Source organism: Pteropus medius, unplaced genomic scaffold (assembly GCF_902729225.1).
Source record: "Pteropus medius unplaced genomic scaffold, Ma_sr-lr_union100, whole genome shotgun sequence".
NCBI lineage: Eukaryota > Metazoa > Chordata > Mammalia > Chiroptera > Pteropodidae > Pteropus > Pteropus medius.
In genome coordinates this window covers 16,757,903-16,779,734 of record NW_024346667.1, presented here as the reverse complement: position 1 = coordinate 16,779,734, position 21,832 = coordinate 16,757,903, and the positions used below count along the sequence as shown (strand labels likewise).

The 21,832-nt window shown below is 35.5% G+C and overlaps 1 protein-coding gene and 1 long non-coding RNA gene across 3 annotated transcripts in view; one reads left to right on the top strand and one right to left on the bottom strand.

The window, feature by feature from the left end:
- Window positions 1-399: 399 nt before the first annotated feature.
- On the bottom strand, window positions 400-7,977 carry LOC120613385 (uncharacterized). The gene is made up of 3 exons (XR_005655690.1): window positions 7,410-7,977; window positions 7,003-7,170; window positions 400-615 (listed from the first exon to the last, which is right to left on the bottom strand). It is a non-coding gene; the product is annotated as an uncharacterized LOC120613385 (long non-coding RNA).
- A 1-nt stretch (window position 7,978) lies between these two features.
- CLCN3 (chloride voltage-gated channel 3) overlaps window positions 7,979-21,832 on the top strand; it is a 76,678-nt gene continuing 62,824 nt past the window's right edge. For both annotated transcript variants that reach the window (XM_039876125.1, XM_039876123.1), the window contains exons 1-2: window positions 7,979-8,497; window positions 17,535-17,710. In XM_039876125.1, coding sequence (XP_039732059.1) covers window positions 17,551-17,710 — 160 coding nt within the window. In that variant the 5' untranslated portion in view covers window positions 7,979-8,497; window positions 17,535-17,550. The remainder of the gene's footprint in view (window positions 8,498-17,534; window positions 17,711-21,832) is intronic.

Here is a 21,832-nt window from a genome sequence, read left to right as displayed (position 1 = left end):
CTTTGTAGAAAGCATGCTGTTTTCAGAACTCACCCCACGCTTACTCCTCCAGGAGGACAATGTTAACAATTTCATGAATATTATCTACATTTTTCTCTATGCTCATAAAAATATAAGTGAGCATTTATTTATATGTACTTGTTTTAATATTTAAAAATGAGATTATAGTATACATGTTATTTTGCAACTTGCATTTTAACAGTATATCATGAGCATCTCTCTAGAGATCAACTATTCCTTGTTAATGATATCAATATTCCATGTTATGAATGTACCAAAATCTTTTAAGTGAGTTTGCTGAGTCAAAAAGTATGCTTTTTTTCTCTCTCTAACAGGTATTCCTGTGCTTTGGTTATATATGGCTGTGTAACAAACCATCCTAAAACTTAGTGACTGAAAGCAACGATTTATTGTATTATTTCTCACAGTTTTGTGGCCAGGAAATTAGACAGAGTTCTGCTGAGTGGTTCTTTTGCTCCACATGGCTTTGGCTAGGCTCATTCACTTAGTTTCATTGAGCTGGCAACTGTGCTAGTCTGGATGGTCCAAGAAGCTTTACTCACATGTCTGGTGCTTTGGTACTCCTCCACAATTCTCTTTCTCCACATGGGTAGCCTGGGTTGCACAAAAAATTATGGTCTCAGGACAGTCATTACCCTTAAAAGCTGGCTTCTATTAAGGAAGAAATTGAAGGTGCCAGTCCTTTTAAAGGCTAGGCCAGAAACAGATATGGTGTCACTTCTGCCACATTCTTGGTGAAAATAAGGTTAAAGGCCAGACAAGATTTACAGGCGAGGAAGGAATCAATAGTGGTCATATTTACAGACTATCTACTACACCTGGATTACTTTTCAGAAGTTCAAGAAATTCACACTCCCAACAGCTTTATACAAAAAGTGCCTATTTCTACCACCACTGGATGTTTCTTAATTTTGCAAAACTTTTGAATTTCTTCCTCAGTATCTGCTTTTTATATCCCTTGCCCTTTTCTATATATCTTTTCATCATTTTGTGCTGTTTGTAAAATATGGAAATGACTTTGTCATATTATTGAACAAATATTTTCTGGCAGTCTCTCACCAATGTTTTAGTACTTTTTAAGATATCTTTGGCCATGCAGAAATTTGCAAATTTGTATGTGGTCAAATATGGTAGTCTTTTTGTCATTTAGGCTTCTCAATTTGCCAAGCGAATATTTCTTCATCTCCAAAATTATCCAAATAATCTCAATGTTCTTGTTTAATTGTTTAATAAGTTTAATGCATTTGAAATTTGTTTTTGTATGTGATTAACACATAGAGACTAGCTTTATATTCTTTTGGAAGAAAGCTAGTTATGCCAAAATCATTTATTAAATGTGATTTCCTTCTCTACTGATTTGAAATGTAAACTTTATTATATTTAATTTCCTACTTATATTTATATCTATTAATGGATTTCTCTTCCATTTACCTATTGGTCTCATGCTCATGTTGTCTATTAAAAAAGAAAAAGTTTGTTTTAATAATCGAGAAATACTATACCAATATTTCCATTTTGAAAAAGAAATATCAATGCTAAATTAATTTTTAAAATTATAGTAATTATTTGTAAACTTACATGTAAAGTTATACTTGTAGGCCTCCTTTCTAGTAGGAAAATAATAAAATAGTAGTATATAATATGGCAAGTGGAAAGGGACTAGTTATATTACTGAAGTGTTGTTCTACCTGAGATTTTTCAGAAATATAATTTATTAACAATGGACTAAGCACTATGCTAGATGGCAGGAATAGACATATTCGAGGCTCAGACATTTTTATTTGTTCTTTCTAGAAAGCAGGTTACAAGATAAAACAAAACAGAGGATAACAAATTAGAGCAAATAGTTGATAGTAGAATTACACTGAATATTTTCTTTTGCGAAGTTATTAAAAGACTACACATTTATGTAGGTGCATATTTTCGATCAAACTATATGGCCATACAAGCAATCTTTTGTGATTGAAGAAAAAGCCTTAAAACCTTAAGTATGAGGAAAAGGATTCTCTTAAAATCTAGATCTCTTGCAGACATATGATATTCACATCCAAGAGAGAGAAAAAGTGTCTTTGCATTTAGGGCTCTTTCTACCTTCTAAGAGAGGAATTTTTATTTTTAAGCCAATTCCTGAGAGCCATCTCTATCTAGGTGTACATAGTTTGAGCTAACCATTAGCTACGTATAGCTTAGGTTTAAACAGTAACAGCCGGCTGAATTTCTGGATCTTAATCAGGTAGAACTAGCTCAATACAAAGATAAAAGTTATCTTATCAGTTCTTGAGTTTCCAGCTTTCTGGGTTAGGTTACCTGCAAGAGCCCGTAGAATTGTCAGCATTCCGAAGAGGCAGATTTAATCTATTTTTAGTTAGGAAGAATAAAGCAAAACATTGAGCCCTTAGCTGTGCAGAGCCTGAGAAAGAAGTCACATCCTGAGACTGAACTGAGAATGTACTTGGTTGAAATAGCTCAGAGTGTATCAAGTTCCAACGAGGCTTAGACAGGAGTTTTGTAGGAAAGAATCACATGAAACTGGAAGATTGATTGCAATGTTGAAGGCTTCAAATGTAATCAGGGGTGTAAATCTACTCGATAATTTCATGTTCTTTCTTAGGGAAAAAGGCAAAGGATAAGACAAGGTCATTTTCAATTACTTCCCCGATGAAGATGGAATCAGAAGAAAATTCTAGATTAGAACCATATCACTATTTTCCTAGTAGAACATCTACATCCCTTTCACTTCCTCTTGCCAATGTGTCTGAAACACAAGTAGTAAAATCAAAGTTCTTTTTCTGAAACAACTCAGAAACACATGAAATGATCTATACAGCCTTGCTCATTTCCCTGATTTTCTGTATAACTGTTTTTCAAGTATTTAAGTTGTTAACGGGATATAATCCTACCTCTAGATTTTTTACTTCAAAGAAAACTTACATTAACTTGACAAAGGCCAGGGAGTAAGAATCTAAAAGAAACTGCAATATGATTCCTAGTGCTCTTTTTCATTTATTTTGTTAATTCTATAAAATAGCACATTATAACCTGCCACTCCCTAAGTGGTGGAATTGCTGGCAGAAGGCAATGACTTACATCGCCTCCACTCACTGGTAATGTCTACCATCTGTTTGTGTTTATACCTGCCAGGGTACCAGCAAGACTAGTGAACAAGCAGTCCTAGACTTGGTTGGAATAAGTAAACACTTACCACTGTGAATTCTTTCCTTAAGGGCTTAAAAGTTTTGTTGGTTGGTCTGTGGGCGAGCTAATTTGAGTATTGGTAGAGTTTTGTTATTACTGCTTCAATTCAATTCTAACCCAAAACATATGATTTAAAGTAGAATAACCTGACTTGACTCACATAACTCATTTTTCGATGTTTCTAAATACTTCCTGAGAACTTATTTATTTTTGTTTGTTTGTTTCATTTTGTTTCCAGTTTTGAGATGTAACTGACATACAGTATAAATTTAAGGTATACAAAATAATGATTTAACTTATATATAATGTGAAGTGATTACCACAGTAAGTTTGGTTAACATCTATCATCTCATAAAGACATAAAAAAAAAAATTTTTTTTTTCTTGTGATGAGACAACTTTCAAATACAGCATACAACAGTGTTACCTACAGTCATCATGCTGTATATTATATCCTCGGTACTAATTTATCTTACAACCTTTGAACACCTTTAACCAATTCCCACACCCCAGTGAGGGCTTTTTAAAAATGCATATAACACCTATGGTCAAAAGGTGACTTAAGCAACCTATGGTAGGCAGAATGATGGCCACCCAAAGATATCCCTGCCCCCTAATCCCTGCAATCTGTGAATATATTAGGTTACAAGGCAAGGAAGAATTAAAGTTGTCAATCAACTGACCTTGAGATGAGCCTAGATTATCCAGGTGGGCTCAATGTAATCACAAGCGTCCTTAAATTGAAAGAGGAAAACAAGAGAGTCCGAGGGAGATGTGGCTATGGAAAAAAGTTCAGAATGATAGGATATGGAAAGGATTCAATCCATCGTTACTGGATTTGAAGATGGAGGAAGCGGGCAATGAGCCAAGATGTGGCCTCTAGAAGCTGCAAAAGACACAGAAACAGATTCTCCCCTAGAACCTCTAAAAGGAAATATAACTCTGCCAACACCTTGATTTTAGCCAGTGAGATTTATGTTTGACTTCTAACCTACAGAACTCAAAGATAATAAATGTGTTGTTTCAAGCCACTACATTTGTGGGAATTTGTTACAATAGGATACTAATACAAACTTTTATTCTCTTATGCTTCCAGGAGCAGAATATGGAGATCAAATTGATTGATATATTTTTATTTTGTGGGAAAAGCCCACCGCTAGATCGATAAACACTTCTTGAGAATTATCTCAGCCCTAGAAAACTCCCTCTTTATCATCCTCCTCAGTGTAAAGGATCTGTTAAGAACCCCAATCAACAGGATCCCTTCTGTAACACTTGCTGAGAAGAAATGAGATCCAGTTGAAAGTACTCACATTAGGGCACATAAAGGAAATGTTCGAAGGATCTAGCTATAGTCCTTACCATCTGAAACACCCAGATTCTCTAACAGCAATACCAGAGGAATTAGGGAAAATTCTTCCCTAGATGGAATTAATTGTTTTATCACCAAACTATCACATAAGACTTTGTTTAAATAGATTATCCCATGTCTAATGTACTGCTTCTGAGTCCTGCTTATTAACTGGGAATAATTAAAAATATAGATGCTCAGGCCCAAACTTGGAGGAATTAAAACAGAATTTCTGAGAGTGGGGCCCAAGCAAGGGTATTTTTTTTTTTTTGAAGCTCCCTAGATGGTTCCAATGCAAAGTGAAGGTTGAGAACTACTGACAATATGGTTATTTATGTCAGAAATCAAAGATTTTAAAACAGATAAGTTCTCATAAAGGAATAAAGTGGTGCATAATATAAATAATATTACAAAACCAAATATGCAAGTAGACTTCTACTTGCCCACTTATAAGAGAGCCTGGGATAATCCCCATGTAAGAACTAATGCACTACCATAAAAGGATTTAGGATTTATAAAAGGATCATAGAAAGCATATATAATTAATAGACTGACTATTGTCTATTATTCTCAGTCTATGCGCCTCTTTCCAAAATTACGCTACATATGTGGAATGAGAAGAAAACATATAATGTCAATCTCTTGTGAAAAATTCCACTTAGCTAAGAAAAATTTTTGCTTGATTTTCAACATTTTTCTAAAAATTAATCTAAGAAATTCATCCAATAGTTTCCCAAGTAAAAGAAAAGAATATTGTGCTTGGATATTATCATGGCTCCACAAAATATACCTTGATAAAAGTAATAAAAGAATCATAAGAAGTTTGACTACATCATCACCATCACATGACACCAGCTTGAAGCCCAGAACTGTGTTGTTTGAGAATATTCAATTCTGCCCTGGAAGAAATAAATAGGATGGACAAAACTCATGTGTTAAACACAGATAAGTAAGTTACTAACTTGTGAGACATGGTGGACAGATAAGAGGGCATATATTTGTGAACATAGATAGAAAAGCCTGGAAAGACCAAGAGATGCCTAATATTCATGAGGCACTACGAAAGGCACTGATATTCATTAAACACTATATATTTATGACACAGTAAATATACAGGAGATAGTCAACATTCACAGGTCTTAATTCTGCCACCCAGTGGTGACACTCATATTGTGTCCCACCCAAGAAGTATAAAACCTGTACCTGCTCAACAGGTTAATTGGCAAGCTACTGCTGTGGGTAGACATTCTTGCCTTGCATCTCTCCAATACAGCCAGAGTATGTCATTGGCTTAGGTACCTTTCCACCTTCCTTGGACTTCTGCTCAAACATCAACTCTGGTCCAATTACCATTCTATCAACAAGAAAGCTAATGTGCTAAAAAGAGAGACAGGACATATATACATTTCATAACCATAGGTTTCCATTTATGGGTCTTTCCATCTCTCTTGTACCCTATCCTAAGTGTATTAGTTTTTTCTCCTTTGATTCTTTTGGTGTGCTAGCCTTTCTTTCCATGACCTCTGGGATAGCTCGCCTGGTAATGTATTTGGAAGGTATTTCACACATGAAGCAGGTCATATCTGGGTATTATTCAGCAGTGTAAGTTATGAAGAATTAACAGAGTGAAACTCTTTTGTCTGATAGCCCATAATTTCCAATTCCTTGCACTCAAAAGACTGCCTCTCCTTGAGAGAGGATTTACCTGGCACTGAGAGAAAATCTCTAAATTTGGAAGGTTCTAAGATACATCCTTAGAAGACTTTTTAATCTTTAGGCTTTCCAAATAAACCAGATTAACACTTTTTAGAATATTCATTATAGTAGGGTGTAGTTTAATTGCAAGAAGCTGAATTCCTTGATCCTACAAAGGTCACTTGAATGGTCCTCTAATTACTGCACATGTTGGGTGACTAGACCTCATTGTTCAAGGATCAGATAGCAATAACTTTCGGTGTTTTTTGGCTGCTTGTTTAAGCGGCCTAAGATTCAGAGTTAAGGAACTCTGCATAAACGACTATAATTTTATGGAAGGCCTAGTGACAGGGAAGGGAAAGGGATTCTGAAATAAAGTGACAGAGATACCTGATTCATGGGTTGGTGCTGGCACTGAATCAGAAGTGAACGTGAATGGGTGACCTAGCCTGTGAGGTTTGTCAGCTGGTGGAAACATACATATGAGCTGATAAAGCTGGTGTTCAGGCCTAAGGAATAAAACTTTTTTGAGTGAGGGTATCACAAAGGGGATTTTGGGTGAGGGTATCACAAAGGGGATTTCCTTTTCTCATAAAAAACAAACAAACAAAAAACTAATGTAATGAGGAACAAAGAACTCTTTCATTACCTGTGGTTGTGAAAGGTGGCTGTGCATTTGTGCATAGTGACTCCTATCTTTCTTTCTTCTGCTTTTTGAACTGGAATACCTACAACTCTTACCTTATTCCTGTCCAACCATTGGATTTTGGGTGTTGAGGGTAGATAACTTGGCTCTTTAGTTTCACACGTGATAATGGCATTCTGATTGTGTTGGAGAAGTTATTCTTAGTAGATACATGTTCAAGTATCTAGGTGTGAAGTATCATACCTGCTTCCTACTTTCACATGCTGCAGGGAAAAAAATATATATACCTAAATATAAATGAAGCAAATATAGCAGAATTTTTGAATCTAGGTGACTAAGTCTGTCATGCCTACGATTAAAATCCTTCAATATCATATTCAACTGTTTTGAATAGGTTGAAATTAGACTTTAAAAACAAATTTTTACATATTTTCTTAAAAATACTTAACTGCCAAGCAGTTTTGAAAACGAGTAATGGCTACGAGTTAAAGATTTACTTTACATGTATGTTAGGAACATAACCGGCAGCGACAAATAAAGTGAGGTGACCCTTTTGCATTTCCAGCCGATGACCTATTAGCACAGGTAGCACTGTGTATTTGGTCTAAATTCAACGGCCCACATTTCTCTCGATTAACGTTTTAGTTAGTAGCGCCCCTCGACGGCTGCTTTTGCTTCTCCGTTTCGGAACCGATGCTAGCCAGCATTTCACGTGCTGCTTCGGGACGCTGTCTTCGCTCGCCGGCATGTAGCGGAGCTTCGCGATGACGCCGGGGGCGGCGCGCGCCTGCGGCCTGAGACTGCTTCCCCCGAGGCGGCCGCCTCCCGTCCTTTAGCGAGGTCACCACAGGGGCAAACAGCAAAGCGAGAGTGACGCGAGCTGAATCATAGGAAGGGTTTCACAGCCAGCTCGGCCCCTCGGTGCTCGCCAGCACGCCCGGCTCCTCCTCGCCCCCCGCGCCCCAGCCTCGGCCCGCCCACTGTTTCAACATTGCCCAATAGGCGCCTAGGAGGAGGGTTGGGGCGGCCGGACGCTGCACGGCCGTTCACGTCTACGCGGTGACGTCACGCGTCGGTGCACCTGTCGGACTCCGGATTCCTGCTGCTTTTCTTCCTCTTCCGCGGCTTTGGTTCGGAACGTACAGCCTCTTTCTCGTAGTGCAAGTTCTTCCGCGGCCGGAATTGGGCTGCGTGATGAGGAAGGAAGGTGTGGTGGATTGAAAACCGTTCTACTTCATTCCCGAGTTAGAGCATGGGTCAGTTTTAGTCTTTTAGAAGAAAAGTGAGGTTGGAGGTTTTTATTTTCAAATTTGGGTAGAAACAGGTTGACTCTAGGGCCCAAAGCAAGCGGATCTAACTTAATGCTGCTCCCGTGTTTGAAGGAGGCCAAAAAAAGTCTCACTTGGTAAAATTTCCGTAACCTTTTCGGTAGAAAACTCCAGGTGTCTTAAATTGCGGTAGTTTCCGTTGTGTGTAGCTTATTCAGGTGGACCTCCCAAGGTAGCTAGGTTTTTAGGCTTGAAACAGATGCAGAATCCAAAGGCAGCGCAGAAAACAGCCACCGATTTTGCTATGCCTCTGACCTGCAAGGTGAGTAGCTTTCTGAGTGAAGATTTGTTAGCTGTCATGTTCCCGAATTTTGGGTCAGCTGTGATGCCAGGGCTGTCATCTTGGTTTATCTTATAACAAATTTACTTACACGAGGTTAAATTTACCCCGTTCAGGTATATACCCTTGAACATTCTCTCAGATTTCACCTATTCAGGAAGCGTCGAAGGACCTTTGAACAGAATGGAAGTAGGTTCCAGGAAAAGATTAAAATTGAACTCAGAATGGAGTTTACTTTCGCTAAATTTGCCCAAATTTAAAGTAAATATTGGGTTTTTCTTTAGTTTAGACTTACATGTATATCAAGATATAGTTTGTGTATATATAACGTTTTGATCTGAGAAGCTTCCCTAGAATCTCCGTATAATATGCTTAATTTTCCGTATAATATGCTTTATTTGTATAGCATTTAAAAACTGGAGCACGTATAAGGTAATTGCATATACATTATGCATGTTTATGAGAATTGAATCAATAGTGACCATGCCAATCTTTTTTTGTAATTCAGAAGTTCAATTTTGCAAACTATAAACTTCTTTGAACTATGCAGTTTAGTTACTACAGCATCACTGTGGCTTGTGTCATTGATTGTTGAATCTTCCCAGAAATGCTTTTAATCTTTAAAGAGTTAATTTTGAAGATTTTTTTCTTGATGAGGTCGGTATGGAAATAATTTAACCAATGTCAATTTTGGATGCCTTTATGAGTAATGAAAATACCACCTGTGTAGCTCAAGAGTACATACTTACAAGAGTTAAAATGCTAAAAGGTGCTGCTGCTGATTGCACCGAATGGCTAAAAAAAGCCCAGATATGCGATCTACAGATAATTTCTCAAATTAGGTACGCGTTTATGATCTCTGGTTAATAGTAACAGCCATTGTTGGCAGAATACATGACAGATTTCATCCCGCTCCCACATTTTACCTTTCACATTCTTCAAAGACTGATTTTTTAATGGTCTAGTTGACATACAATATTATATTTCAGGTGTACGACGTAACGATTCTACATTGATATATTTTACCATGTGATTACCACATGTTTAGTAACTCGAAGACTGATTCTTTGCTTGAAAAATGAGTCAAATTATTTGAAGAGGTCAATGTGAGTGTTTAGTACCTACATTTTTACATAGAAATTGTGTTTTAGCATGTGTTTTCAATCATATGTAGCTCATAAGGATGTAAATATTTAACTTGGTTTTGGATATATACACTTCAGAGGAACAGAGTGACTGAGGTTATTATTTTGTTAGTATATTGGCTATTTTCCAGGTCATGTTGGTGATAGGCTTTCCATTTCCTGTTGTGACATGTTGGTAATAATTTTCAGACTGCTCAGGAAGCCAGATTTGATCTCTGTGGTGAGTCGGATATCAAAGCAATATCCTATGGGGTTTGGCCACTATCACTGCTTTGTAGAACTTTCAGCTAAGTTTCTAGTCAAACTTGTCAGCAAGAATTTAAAATGTATAATATGACATAATGTGCATTAATACTTATTGAGTGAATTCTATGATTCAGAATCTTTCCTAAGTGTCTTTTGTGAATTATCTAAATTTCACACCAACTCCATGAAGTAGGTAATTTCCAGTTTTGCCATTATACAAATCTGGAAAGTAAGGCATAGGGGATTTAAACTTGCCCAAGGTCCCAGAAAGTGTCAGAACTGAGACTGAAGCCTGGCAGGATGATTTCAGAGTTCTTGCTCTGAATGGCTGCACTATATTGTAGATAAGACTAGTCAAAATGCTAGAAGGAAAGATAGGATGAGGGAGATGGCACCATAGGTTCATTTGTTTTTTTCAACTATAAAAATAATGTAAAATTACAGAAACTCTGAAAAATCTTTTTTTTTTTGTCTTTAAAACTCTTATCCTACTACTATAATGAACTCTTTCTTGGTGCTTCTTTAACTATGAAACCTTTTACTGGACTTGTGTTCTGTGCGCATACTCACCATCTCCAAATGTATTTGTTGCCTTTTTGGTTCCATAGTTTGATTCATGCCTGTACTTTTGCTTCAGTTAACCTCTTCTCCCATCTCCGTTCCATAAAATCTCAGTTACCTTTTAAGGTCCAGCCCAAGTGTGTCTCTTCCAAAGAAGGCTTCTCATCATCAAGTACAGCGGGAGGTAGTCTTTTCTATGAGCTTTTATAACAATTCATGTGTCTTCTGTGACATCTGTCATGTATTGTCTTTTATTATATAGGTATTTAGTAATTTATAGGAAAACATCTCTTTCGAGGACAGTATATGAAGTAACTTATACTGAAGTCTACTGAAAGCTGTTAGCCCTATAGAAATATGGTGTCATTAACCAATAAAAATTATGTTTTTTTAACAATTTCTGGTACATTAGTAGCTATCCTATAAGTATTAATAAATTAATGATCATTAAAATTTATTGTCATTTTAATCTCAACAGTTCTTAAAATATTTATGTGAAAATGTTTTTTACAAAGGGCTAGATCAGTTTCACTTCCCTGCCATTATTGCTTTTGAGACTTTTGTCCATCTCTGTATTTGCTGTTATTTGAGATTTTCGTCTCTTTTTTCACTCAGATTGTACCTACTTTTCTGTCAGCTCACTGGCCAGCCAGATAGCTGACAAACACACCTTTAACACTTAGTCATGGTCCTCAGCCCTAACCAGTCTTCTTTACGAGAGAAGCAAAACTTTGTTGGGAGCTATGAAAAATCAGTGTACTACTTCAGGCTGTCAGTCCCTTATTCACCCATTTCCAAGGTCTTCCTATTTCTATTCCTCACTCCTCCTACCCCCTGAATTCTGGTGGTGTATTAAGTGTTTGCAGTTTGGAGGCTAGATTGGTGTACTGAAGTTACGTTCACTTCGTTGTAGTCTGGCCTTGAGTAGGACTAAACTTGGATGTATAATCCTGCGATTGGAAAGAACACTCTGTTTCTGAGCCTTTTAAGCTATGGGAGACTAAAATTTGTTTCTTCCACCTGTTTTGAATTAACTAGTCATGTCAGAAACTTAGTGGATATCTTAGATTTCTTCTTCACTATTCCCCACGTTTTAAATGTTGCTTCATTTTAAATATTTCTCAAAACTTTTTGTACTCCTCCGTGTTGCTATGTCTTAGTTCATTGTGCCTTCACTATCTTATATTTAGAATTGTTCAAGCGTCTACTAATAAGGATCACCTAACTCCTCTTCCTACCATTAGCCTTTCAATCTCTTGCCCTTCTAATCTATCTTCCACAGTGCTGCTAGCACAGGCCTGCTTAAATTCATATCTGATTATGTGGTTTCTCTTTTAAAACTCTTAATGGTTTCCCATATGTGTAAATGAGATAATAAGTTCCTTAGCATGACATACGAGCCCCTCCCTTCTTGATCTGCCTTATATTCACCTCTCCAGCTACTCTCTAGTACCCTACCTCTTCCATTAGCTCTACCCAATCAGGTTTCGTTACTATGCTGCTCTGTTTTTGCACATATTTTTTTTGACTGTATTGACTTTTCACCTCATAGTTAGCGTAGTCAACTCATCCTAATCATTCAATACTCAGCTAAAACCTTCCCTCTATTACAGTGTTTACAGACTTTCCTAGACAATGTGCTTATTCCTTTTCAGTATTATAAAATACCTGTGTATACCTCTCCCATGGTACTTATCATACCATATTGTAGTTATTTTTATGTCTTTTTTCTTTTACTGCCTTGGGAATAGGGATCATATCTTATTCATTATCCTAGCACATCACTTTGTGCCTGATATATCTAGGTGCTCAGTAAATGTTTGTTGACTAAATTAATAAGTGACTCTGAAAACTAACATTGGCTATTAGGTAGATGGTGATTCTGTAAACTCATATAAGGAGAGTAGGAGGACAAGCAGGTTTGGAGAAAATATTCAGTTTCGGTCTGTTTGAATTTAAATTATTATACAACCTCCAAGGAGAAATGTAGCATTAATTTGTTAAGCATTTGTTATTCATTCATACTATAAATATAAATTTCATAGATATAGACAAGATTATTCTAAGATTTATATGGATAGGTAAAGGAACTAGAATAGCTAAAAGAGTTTTGAATAATAAGAAAGTGTGAGAAGTCAATGTATCCAATTTCAAAATATTATAGAGCTACAGTAATCAAGGCTGGTATTGCTGTAGGTATAGACACATAGATAAGTGGAACAGAACAGAGAATTCTGAAAAGGACTCACATAAATATGCCCAACTAGTTTTTGATAGGGGCACGAGAACAATTCAGTGGAAGGAAGATAAGCATAGTCTGTAAAGGAATAATTGATAAATTGAACCTCATCAAAATTAAATGCTTTTGCTCTGTTATAGACCCTGTTAAAAGGAAGAAAATCAAGCTACAGACTGGGAGAAAATATTTACAAACATCTGACAAAGGATTAGTGTCTAGAACATATATTCTAAAATATCAAACAGCATTTAAAAAGCCATCTAATTAGAAAATGGGCAAAAGATACGAACAGTCATTTTACTGAAGAAAATATGCAGATAGCAAATAAGCACATAAAAAGGTCTTCAACATCATTAACCATTAGGGAAATGCAAATTAAAACAATGAAACATCACTACCCACCTATCAGAATGGCTAAAATTAAAAATATTGACAACACTGAGAGCTGGTAAGGATGTGGAGAAACCAGAGCACTCATACATTGTTGGTTGTAATGTAAAATTGGCAGTTTTTAAAAAAAACTAAACGGGCAGTTACCATATGGCTCACCTATTTTACTCCTTGTCTTTTATTCCAGAGAAATAAACACTTACTTTCACATACACATACAAAACCTGTAAGTGGGTATTTATAGCAGCTTTATTCATAATAGCCAAAACCTAGAAAAGAGCCAGATATTCTTCAGTGAGGGAATGGTAAAAAAAACTGTGGTACATTCATACCATTCAACACTACTCAGCAATAAAAAGGAAGAAACTATTGATACCATAAACAGGATGAATCTCTAGAGAATTAGTAACATACTGTATGATTTTATTTATATGACAGTTTTCAAATAGCAAATTTATAGAAATAGAAAGGATTATGGGTTACCAGGGAATATGGAAGGGCTGGGACGGGGCTAGAAGAATGTGGGTGTGGCTATAAAAGGGCAACAGGGGAGATCCTCCTAGTGATGGAAATGTCCTATGTCTTGACTGGATGTCGATATCCTGATCAAGATATTGTACTATAGTTTTACAAGTTATCATTGGTTACTGAATAAAGGGTACAAGGATCTCTCCATTATTTATTATAATGCACATGAAATCACAATTTTTTTCAAAATAAGTTTAATTAGAAAAAAAATTGAACACATAATATGTGCCAAGTACTGTGCTAACCATCGAGTATCTATGTTGAGCAAAAATTGATGCAGTAACAGACCTCATGATGCCTTCTAGAAGCAAAGGTGGATGCTAATGAAATAATCACATAAGTATAATATTACAACTGTGATGAGTGCTTGAAAGGAGAAGAGATGTAAAGACTAGTAATGAAAATGTGACCTAGTAGGGAAAGATTCACCCAGATAGTAAATAGGTCAAGGGAGGCTTCCCTTCCTAGCTGCATGACTTCGGACAAGTTATTTAAACACTTTGCGCCTCAGTTTTCTGATCTGTTAAGTGCGGATAATATTACCTAAGCTTTAGAGTTGAGATTGTGTTTAACACAGATATTAAATGAGTTAATTTGTTACATGCTTAGGGTAGTGCCTAACATATAGTAAACTCTGTTTAAGAATTTGTTAATGGAAGGGAAGGGGAGGGGCAGGGGAAGGGGAAGGGGGGAAGGAAGGAAGAAAGAAAGGAAGAAGGAAAGAAGGAAGAAGAAAAGAAGGAAGGAAGGAAGGAAGGAAAGAAGGAAGGAAAGAAAAATGAAAAAAGAAAAAAGAAAAGAAAGAAAGGTATACTTGATATGAGATCTGAAGAACAAGTAGGATAGTTGATTAGATGAAGAGGAGAAGGTATGTTCTGGGCCCAGGGAGCAATAATGGCCCTGGGGCAGGAGACAGGAAAGATCCTGGTAAGACTGAGAGGAAGATCAGTGAGTCAAGAGTGCTGCAAGAAATACACACTACAGAATGAAGCGGGAGAAGTAGGCAGAGGCCAAGGCTGCATAGAGCTTTGTCTGCTAAGGGTGGTGAGAAATGGTTAAGACTTTTAATACATGAAGCGGGGAGAGATTACTGATCAGACTTGCTTTTAGAAAAGACCATGCTGGCTGCCCTATGGAGATCAGATTAGAGGCGGTCAAGGTGATTCCACATAGCTCATTTAGGAACTTACTGAAATAAACCAGGCTCTACCTTTGGAGATTTTATAGGTTATCACACTAATCTTCATAACTCTGCAAGAATATATTTGCAAGCTACTGTATGTCCATTATAATCTTTTGAAATGGTTTTAAATATATTTTTGACAATTAAAAAGGAAAAGGTGACTTTGTACTATTTTAATTTTTTTAATATGCAAAATTTCAGCTGTTATGATGTAAATAGCCTTTTGTGGGCAAGCCTGGAAATTGAATTTAGAACCTAAAAAGATTTAACTTTGGTATCCAGTGTTGTATTTCCTTTATGCTGCCATAGAATTTTGAATACTTCATAGCAGTGCTATTCGATAAAAATATTTGTGCTACAAATGTGAGCCATATATGTAATTTTAAATTTCTTAGTAGCCATATTAAAAAGGTAAAAAGAAAATGGTAAGATTAATTTTAATACTATATTTTATTTAATCCAATATATCTAAAATATTATTTTAACATGCATCCATATAACATTAATGAAAATTTTTTTTTCTTATTGAGTCTTAGAAGTTCAGTAGGTGTTTTACCTTAGAGCACGTCTCAATTTGGACTGGCTGTGTTTCAAGGCCAGTGGCTACTGATCAGACAGTATAGCTCTGTAGGTTTCTGGGTTAAGAGGAGGAAGGGTTTTCTTTTGTTGTTGTTGTTAATGTTATTGAATTTGTAGAAATGGTAACCCATACAGGCCTGAGCTTAAGCTTTCGGAACAGAGTTGGTCACTCTCGTTAAAAGAAAGGTGTGGAATCTAGATGTCTCAGAGGCATTCGTGAAATTAAGTTTTGTAAACATTTTGAAAGGAAGTTACCAGTTAACACTTATGTTTTTTGAGGGACTTTTGGGGATAGAATAGACGACATACGTTGGGACTTGCTGACTGAGGTCCTAGTATACAGAAAGTTCTAATTGTTTTAGAGCAATTTCTCAGTGATGTGTAGCCCTGTAACTATTGTTGTATGTTGTCATATGTATTAAGCCTGTCTAGTCTAATTATTAAAGAAGTGAAGAATAGAATGGTTTGCATTCTTTGCAGAATCTTAGCATATATGCTTTGATATATCAAAATTAAAATTATTCTTGAATTATTAATGCTTTTTTTTTTAAGCCTTTGATTATTTACTCAAGAGCCACAATATTTAATTTGGTTGCTTCTGTGGACACCACAAAGTTCTTAGCATAAACAGTTATTTTCATTCTATTCTACATAAACATTTACCTTAAATATAAAACTCTAATTAGTACATTCTAACAAATCTCAGTATGTTATAATAGCCCATTTGGTAGAGGTAACCATAAAACATAAAGTTGCAAAGCCATACACATTTGAATTTTTCTTTATAATTTATGTGCTAGTATTTGGTTATTTTCACAAGACCAGATTAATACTGTTGTATAGAGTATTTGTTTATTGAACACTGAACACATTTTTATTTTTTGCCTCATTGATCGAATAAACAGTATGACATTCGACATTTATTATCCATATATTATGGGTGGGTATATTATCCATACCAGTCACTATGCCAGATATTGAGAATACAGACTCGTTCTCAAGGAACTCTCAGAACTTCTCTAAAGTGCTCTTTATGTTAGGAAATTTATGTACTAAATCTTTTAAAAATAGTAATATTTTTCTAGAAAAAAGTATAAAAAGCTTTACAAATAATTTTTAATTGTTATAGTTCTTTGAAGTTATTTTTCCATGTGGAAAAGGAAAATTTTTCGAGGACAAGAGATTGTCTTAAAACATTCCAAGTCTTCAGTATTAGAATTCAGCACTAGAATTAGAGTATGCTTAATTCCATTTGTCTTTTGTTTTCTTGATGTACTTATTTGACACGTCCAGTAAGTCTTGTTTTACAAGGCTTACTGGCACTACTTTTATGACAATCTTTCAACTCCCACATATGAACCTTTCAAGTTTGTTGCTAATGTCTGCCACACTTACGATGAACTCTCATTTTGATGTTGAGCAAGTAGATAGATGTATTTTTAAAAAAATCAAACTGTGTAGGAGCAATACTGTTTTTAAAATATAGAGTAAGAACAATGAAAATGTATGCTTATTTGGTATTACCTGCTTTGAATAAAACGAAAATTGTTATCATATTTTCCATGGCTGATATTTCAAAGCACATGTTTTGAAAATTCAAATTTAAAAATGATGAAAGGAGAATGAAATTAATATTAAAATTTAAATTACAGTGTTTAAAATTAGTTGTACTTATATCTGCTGAAATATTCAAACGAGACAGTCTCACTTTCAGACCTGGTACTTCAGTCATCTTGTTCCTTTCTCCGATGAGCAACTTTCTTGGAAATAACTCCAGATAGTTCATACACGCACAAGCAATTACACACTGTATTTCCCCATACACACACTTTTTGCGAGGAAAAAACCCACATATATTGTAGTAGACTCTAAACACTTCTCTGTACTTTGTTTTTCAACTTAACAATTGATATTAGAGATTGTTTGATATCACTACACAAAGAAATTCTTCATTCTTTTTTACAGCTGCATAGTAAAAATAGAATTATTAAATCATACCAAAAGACTTAACATAATAGATGTTTAGCTTACAGTGAATTTAGTGTTTTTTTAATACAGAGATCAGAAGTTTCCTTTTATCCTATTAAACTAGATTATTTTATTATATGTTGAGAAAATTTTTAAACCCTTTTTTTCCTTTTTTTTCAGATAACCAGCCAGCTCAATGGAGTCTGAGCAGCTGTTCCATAGAGGCTACTATAGAAACAGCTATAACAGTATAACGAGTGCAAGTAGTGATGAGGAACTTTTAGATGGAGCTGGTGTTATTATGGACTTTCAAACTTCTGAAGATGACAATTTGTTAGATGGTGACACAGTAGTTGGTAAGTTTGGCATTGCAAGTCTTAGAATTTGTAGTCATGCATATCTACTAATCAGTATATATATTGTTTTATTGAGGTTGCATTTTGGGGTAACTTTTTTTTCAGTCGAGGTGATTCATGTAATATAAACTTAGCTTTTGTTAAAGTGTACACTTCTGTGGCATTTAGAACATTCACAATGTTGTGCAACTGCTACATTTATCTAGCTCTAAACATTTTTATTACCCCAGAAGAAAACCTTGTATTTGGATAAATTTAAAACTTAAATATAATGTAGAGAGTTGTAAAACTGTAATTGAAGTTCTCAGAGAAACAGAACTAATAGATATATATTGAAATATATAGAGAGATTTATTATGAAGTATTGGCTCATATCATTGTAGAGGCTGAGAAGTCCTTCAACTTGCTATCTGCAAATTGGAGGCCCAGGAAAGTTGGTGGTATAGTTCTAGTTCAAACTCAAAGGCCAGAGAACGAGGGGAACAAATGGTGTAAGTCTTGTCTAAGTCTGAAGGCCCCAGGTCCAGGACTACTGATGTCCAAGGGCAAGAGAAGATAGATGTCCAAGTTCAAGCATAGAGCAAATTCACCTGTCCTCTCTGCCTTTTTGTTCTATTCAGATCTTCAACTAATTGAATGATGACCATTTTCATCAGTGAGAGCATCTTTTTTCAGTTTACTTTACTCTCTTCTGGAAGGCCCTCACAGACACATACACAGAAATAATGTTTTACCAGCTATCTTCGGATCCCTTAGCCCAGTCAGGTTAACACATAAAATTAACCATCACAACAGTCATCAAATCATAAATGTAGAAATTGATGAATTTCTACAAAGCGAACATACTCATATAACTACCCCTCAGTCAAGAAATAAAGTATTACCAGTTCCTCCAGAATACACTCCTGTTTCCCCTTCCAGTTTCAAAGGTAACTTTATTTTGATTTCTGTTACTGTAGATTAGTTTTGCAGGTATTTAAACTTTATATAAATGGAATTACACTTTCGTGTCTGGCATCATTTACTTAAGTTTTGAGATTTATCTATGTTGTTGCATATAGCAGTAATTTGTTTCATTGCCATTATATAAACATGTTGCAATCTATTCTATTCATCATATATTGTTGATATTCAGGTTTTTTCTTTCATATTTTGGCTATTAATAATGCTGCTGGGAATTTTCATGGACATGTGTTTTTGTGCACATTATATACATAGTTCTGTGGAATTGATATCTTAAAATGGAATTTTTAGATGATAGGGTATGTGCATCTTAGTGTTACCAGATACTGTCACAGTTAATTCCAAAATGGCTGTAATGGACAGTCTCTCAGCTGTGTGTGAGAGTTCTAGTTGCCCCACATCTTCACCAATACTTAATATTATTAGTTTTTAAATTTTTGACTACTTTAGTAGAGGTACAGTAGTCTTGAATTTTGATTTTTATATTTGCCCGGTGGCTTATGAATTTAAATGCTATTTTGTATGTTGGCTTTTTAGATTGCCTCTTTTGAAGTGCTTGTCAATCTTTTTGCCTATTTTGTAAGAGTTCTTTTTTGTATTACATACAAAAAAAGTTATAGATACTCTGGATGATGATATTGCCACCATACTGTTCTGTTTAATTTTTTTTTTTTCTTAGCCTACAGGTAGTCTCGAAGCAAATTACATTGATGTCATCAAAGATTGAGAGAATTGCAGCATGGTTTTAGACTTTCTGAAAGTTAGTCTATTTTTGGCTCACTTTATTTTTAGGGCACAGCCCTTTAGGATTTTAGTAGAAAGCCTAGTGTGTTTACCAAGACTCTTTCTCTTTGGTGGGCACTGAAATTCAGATTTTGTCTCCCTAGTATTTTGAGACTGCTGACAGCTCTGCTTGTCATTTTAGTCTCTTAACCACTTCTTTTCGCTTAGTTTCTCAGTCTCTCTCATGAAGATTAGGGATCATAATATTTTTAAGGGAAAAACATGATAGAATAAACTACTCTCTTTTCTCCAAGGTATTGGCCCATTCAAGTGCTTATTGCCTTGGTGGTTCTGAACTTCAAATTTTGGCTCCTTGACCTCTTGAAACCGCCAAAAGCTCTCAACTTTCTCTTTCTATTGGGCCCCTCAGTCACTGTACTTACCAATCAGGAAATAGCTCAAGGGCAAAAAGTGGTTGAGACTCTTTATCTCTTACTTTTTTTTAGAATCTTGGCACTTCAAGTTCTTCCTGACTTGTATACCTCTGGATCTTTTGGATGTTCTTTGATTTAAAAAAATATACACAGTATTTTGCTACTATTAGTAGTTTGCTCTCTTCATCACTGGTGGGATTATCCTCCTAATTTTAATTACCAGATAAACACATGTGTTATAAACCAGATAAACACATGTGTTCATAATTTGAAAAATCAGGTGAAATTTAACAGCGTACCCATTTTTCTGTGTTTGGGCAGTTCCTTGGCCCTTTATGTGAGGCAGAGAATTAACTCAGAGAAGTAGAAAGACAAAGGAGGAGCTAGCTCTTTTTTATCTTTACACACTGCCATTAAGTATTGGTGTTGTCTTCATTTGTGGTCTTTAGTAGGGTAGAGTGCCAAGTGGGAAGAAGGAACAAAGATATGAGAAAGGATCTTCTTTTGTTGCTCTTTTTCTTATTAAGATAATTTTCCTAGAACCTTATCAATAGACATCCTCTTTTATCACTGGCCAGAATTGGTTACATGTCCACACCTAGACTGACTGATAGCTGACAGAGAGGGATGGGATTACTGACTGGTTAGAACCATCATGATTCATTCCCTGGAGAAGAATTTGGAATGACTGTAGGGTAAAGCAACCATTGGTATTTTCCATACAGATTCTGTCCTCAAGTTAGTCTAGTTGAAAGTACAAGATGTGAAACAGCAGTCGACAACAACTATTTAAGTGTTAAATTGGGTGGTGCAGATTCTGAATGTTACACCTCGAAAAAAAAGGATATTATTTTGATACCCCTTAGTATTGCTCAGAGTGTTCTGGAAGGGGAGATAGTTCATGAAGGCTGAGCAGTAGGAAAAGGTATCATGTTGTGATAGGGAACGTCCTTTCCTAAGATAGTGATATCCTTTCTTTCAGCAAAGCTGATGTGGTCCTTTTAACAGTAGTTGGAAGTGGAATGTCCTAGAAGTGGGGGCCTCAGATTAAATCTGCCCTCATGGGCTGGGGCAGATGTCAGCTGAAGACCTCATTTCTGTGTCTGTATGTAGCATCCTTAGCACAGTAACTGGCTCATGGTAAGGACTCAGTGTATGGTAGCTGCTTCTATTTTCTTCTATGTTCCTTCCCCTTTGGATGTATTAAACTCTGACATCCATCTTAAGCGATTTTCTTTTACGTTAGCATTCAAGTGAGATGTGAGGAATATTTCCAGTAGTATTGAAAAAGGATATAGATCTAAAACTCAACTATGACATCTGCAATAAGATTTAGGTTGTAGGGATAAACCACTTTGGACTCCACTGACTCCACTAGGTAATTGAGTTTGTTGTTGTTGTTGTTTTATAGCTCTTGTTTTCTCAAATAATTTAAAAAGATGGACCTACTTATTTCAAAACAGAATCAACCTTATCCACTCAAAGTTTATACTAAGTAATCCAGAATACACTGTGATTAAAAAAAAAAATAGAAGTTAACTCCAATAATGATGACTCATTAGTAATATCAGTTAAAAATTTAAACAAGTGAAAAGCTGAAAAATTGGACTTGATATGTATTTACATTAAGTATATCTAATTTGAGTGATTCACTTTAGGTCTATAATTCAACTTCCTTGGAAATGCAAAACTTTTCATTACAGGTAGCAGGAAGAGAGGGCCAAAATTTTCTTGTCAGAGTCATCATTATAGAGAACTGTATAGTTCTTGGCTTCATTGAAAATAAAACATGTGCGTTTTCATCAGTACAAGTTTACTATTGTTCTTAGATAGTACAACCTTTATTTGAATTAAGAAAACACTTAGATTGGTAGGGTGAAAACTGGTTAGCCACTTGTTTAGCAAATTAATTTTCAACAATTACATTAATCATAATAATGAGTTCAAAACTTAGATTATTATATCCCTTTTTATCATGTCTGAAATGTGAATAATATGGTTA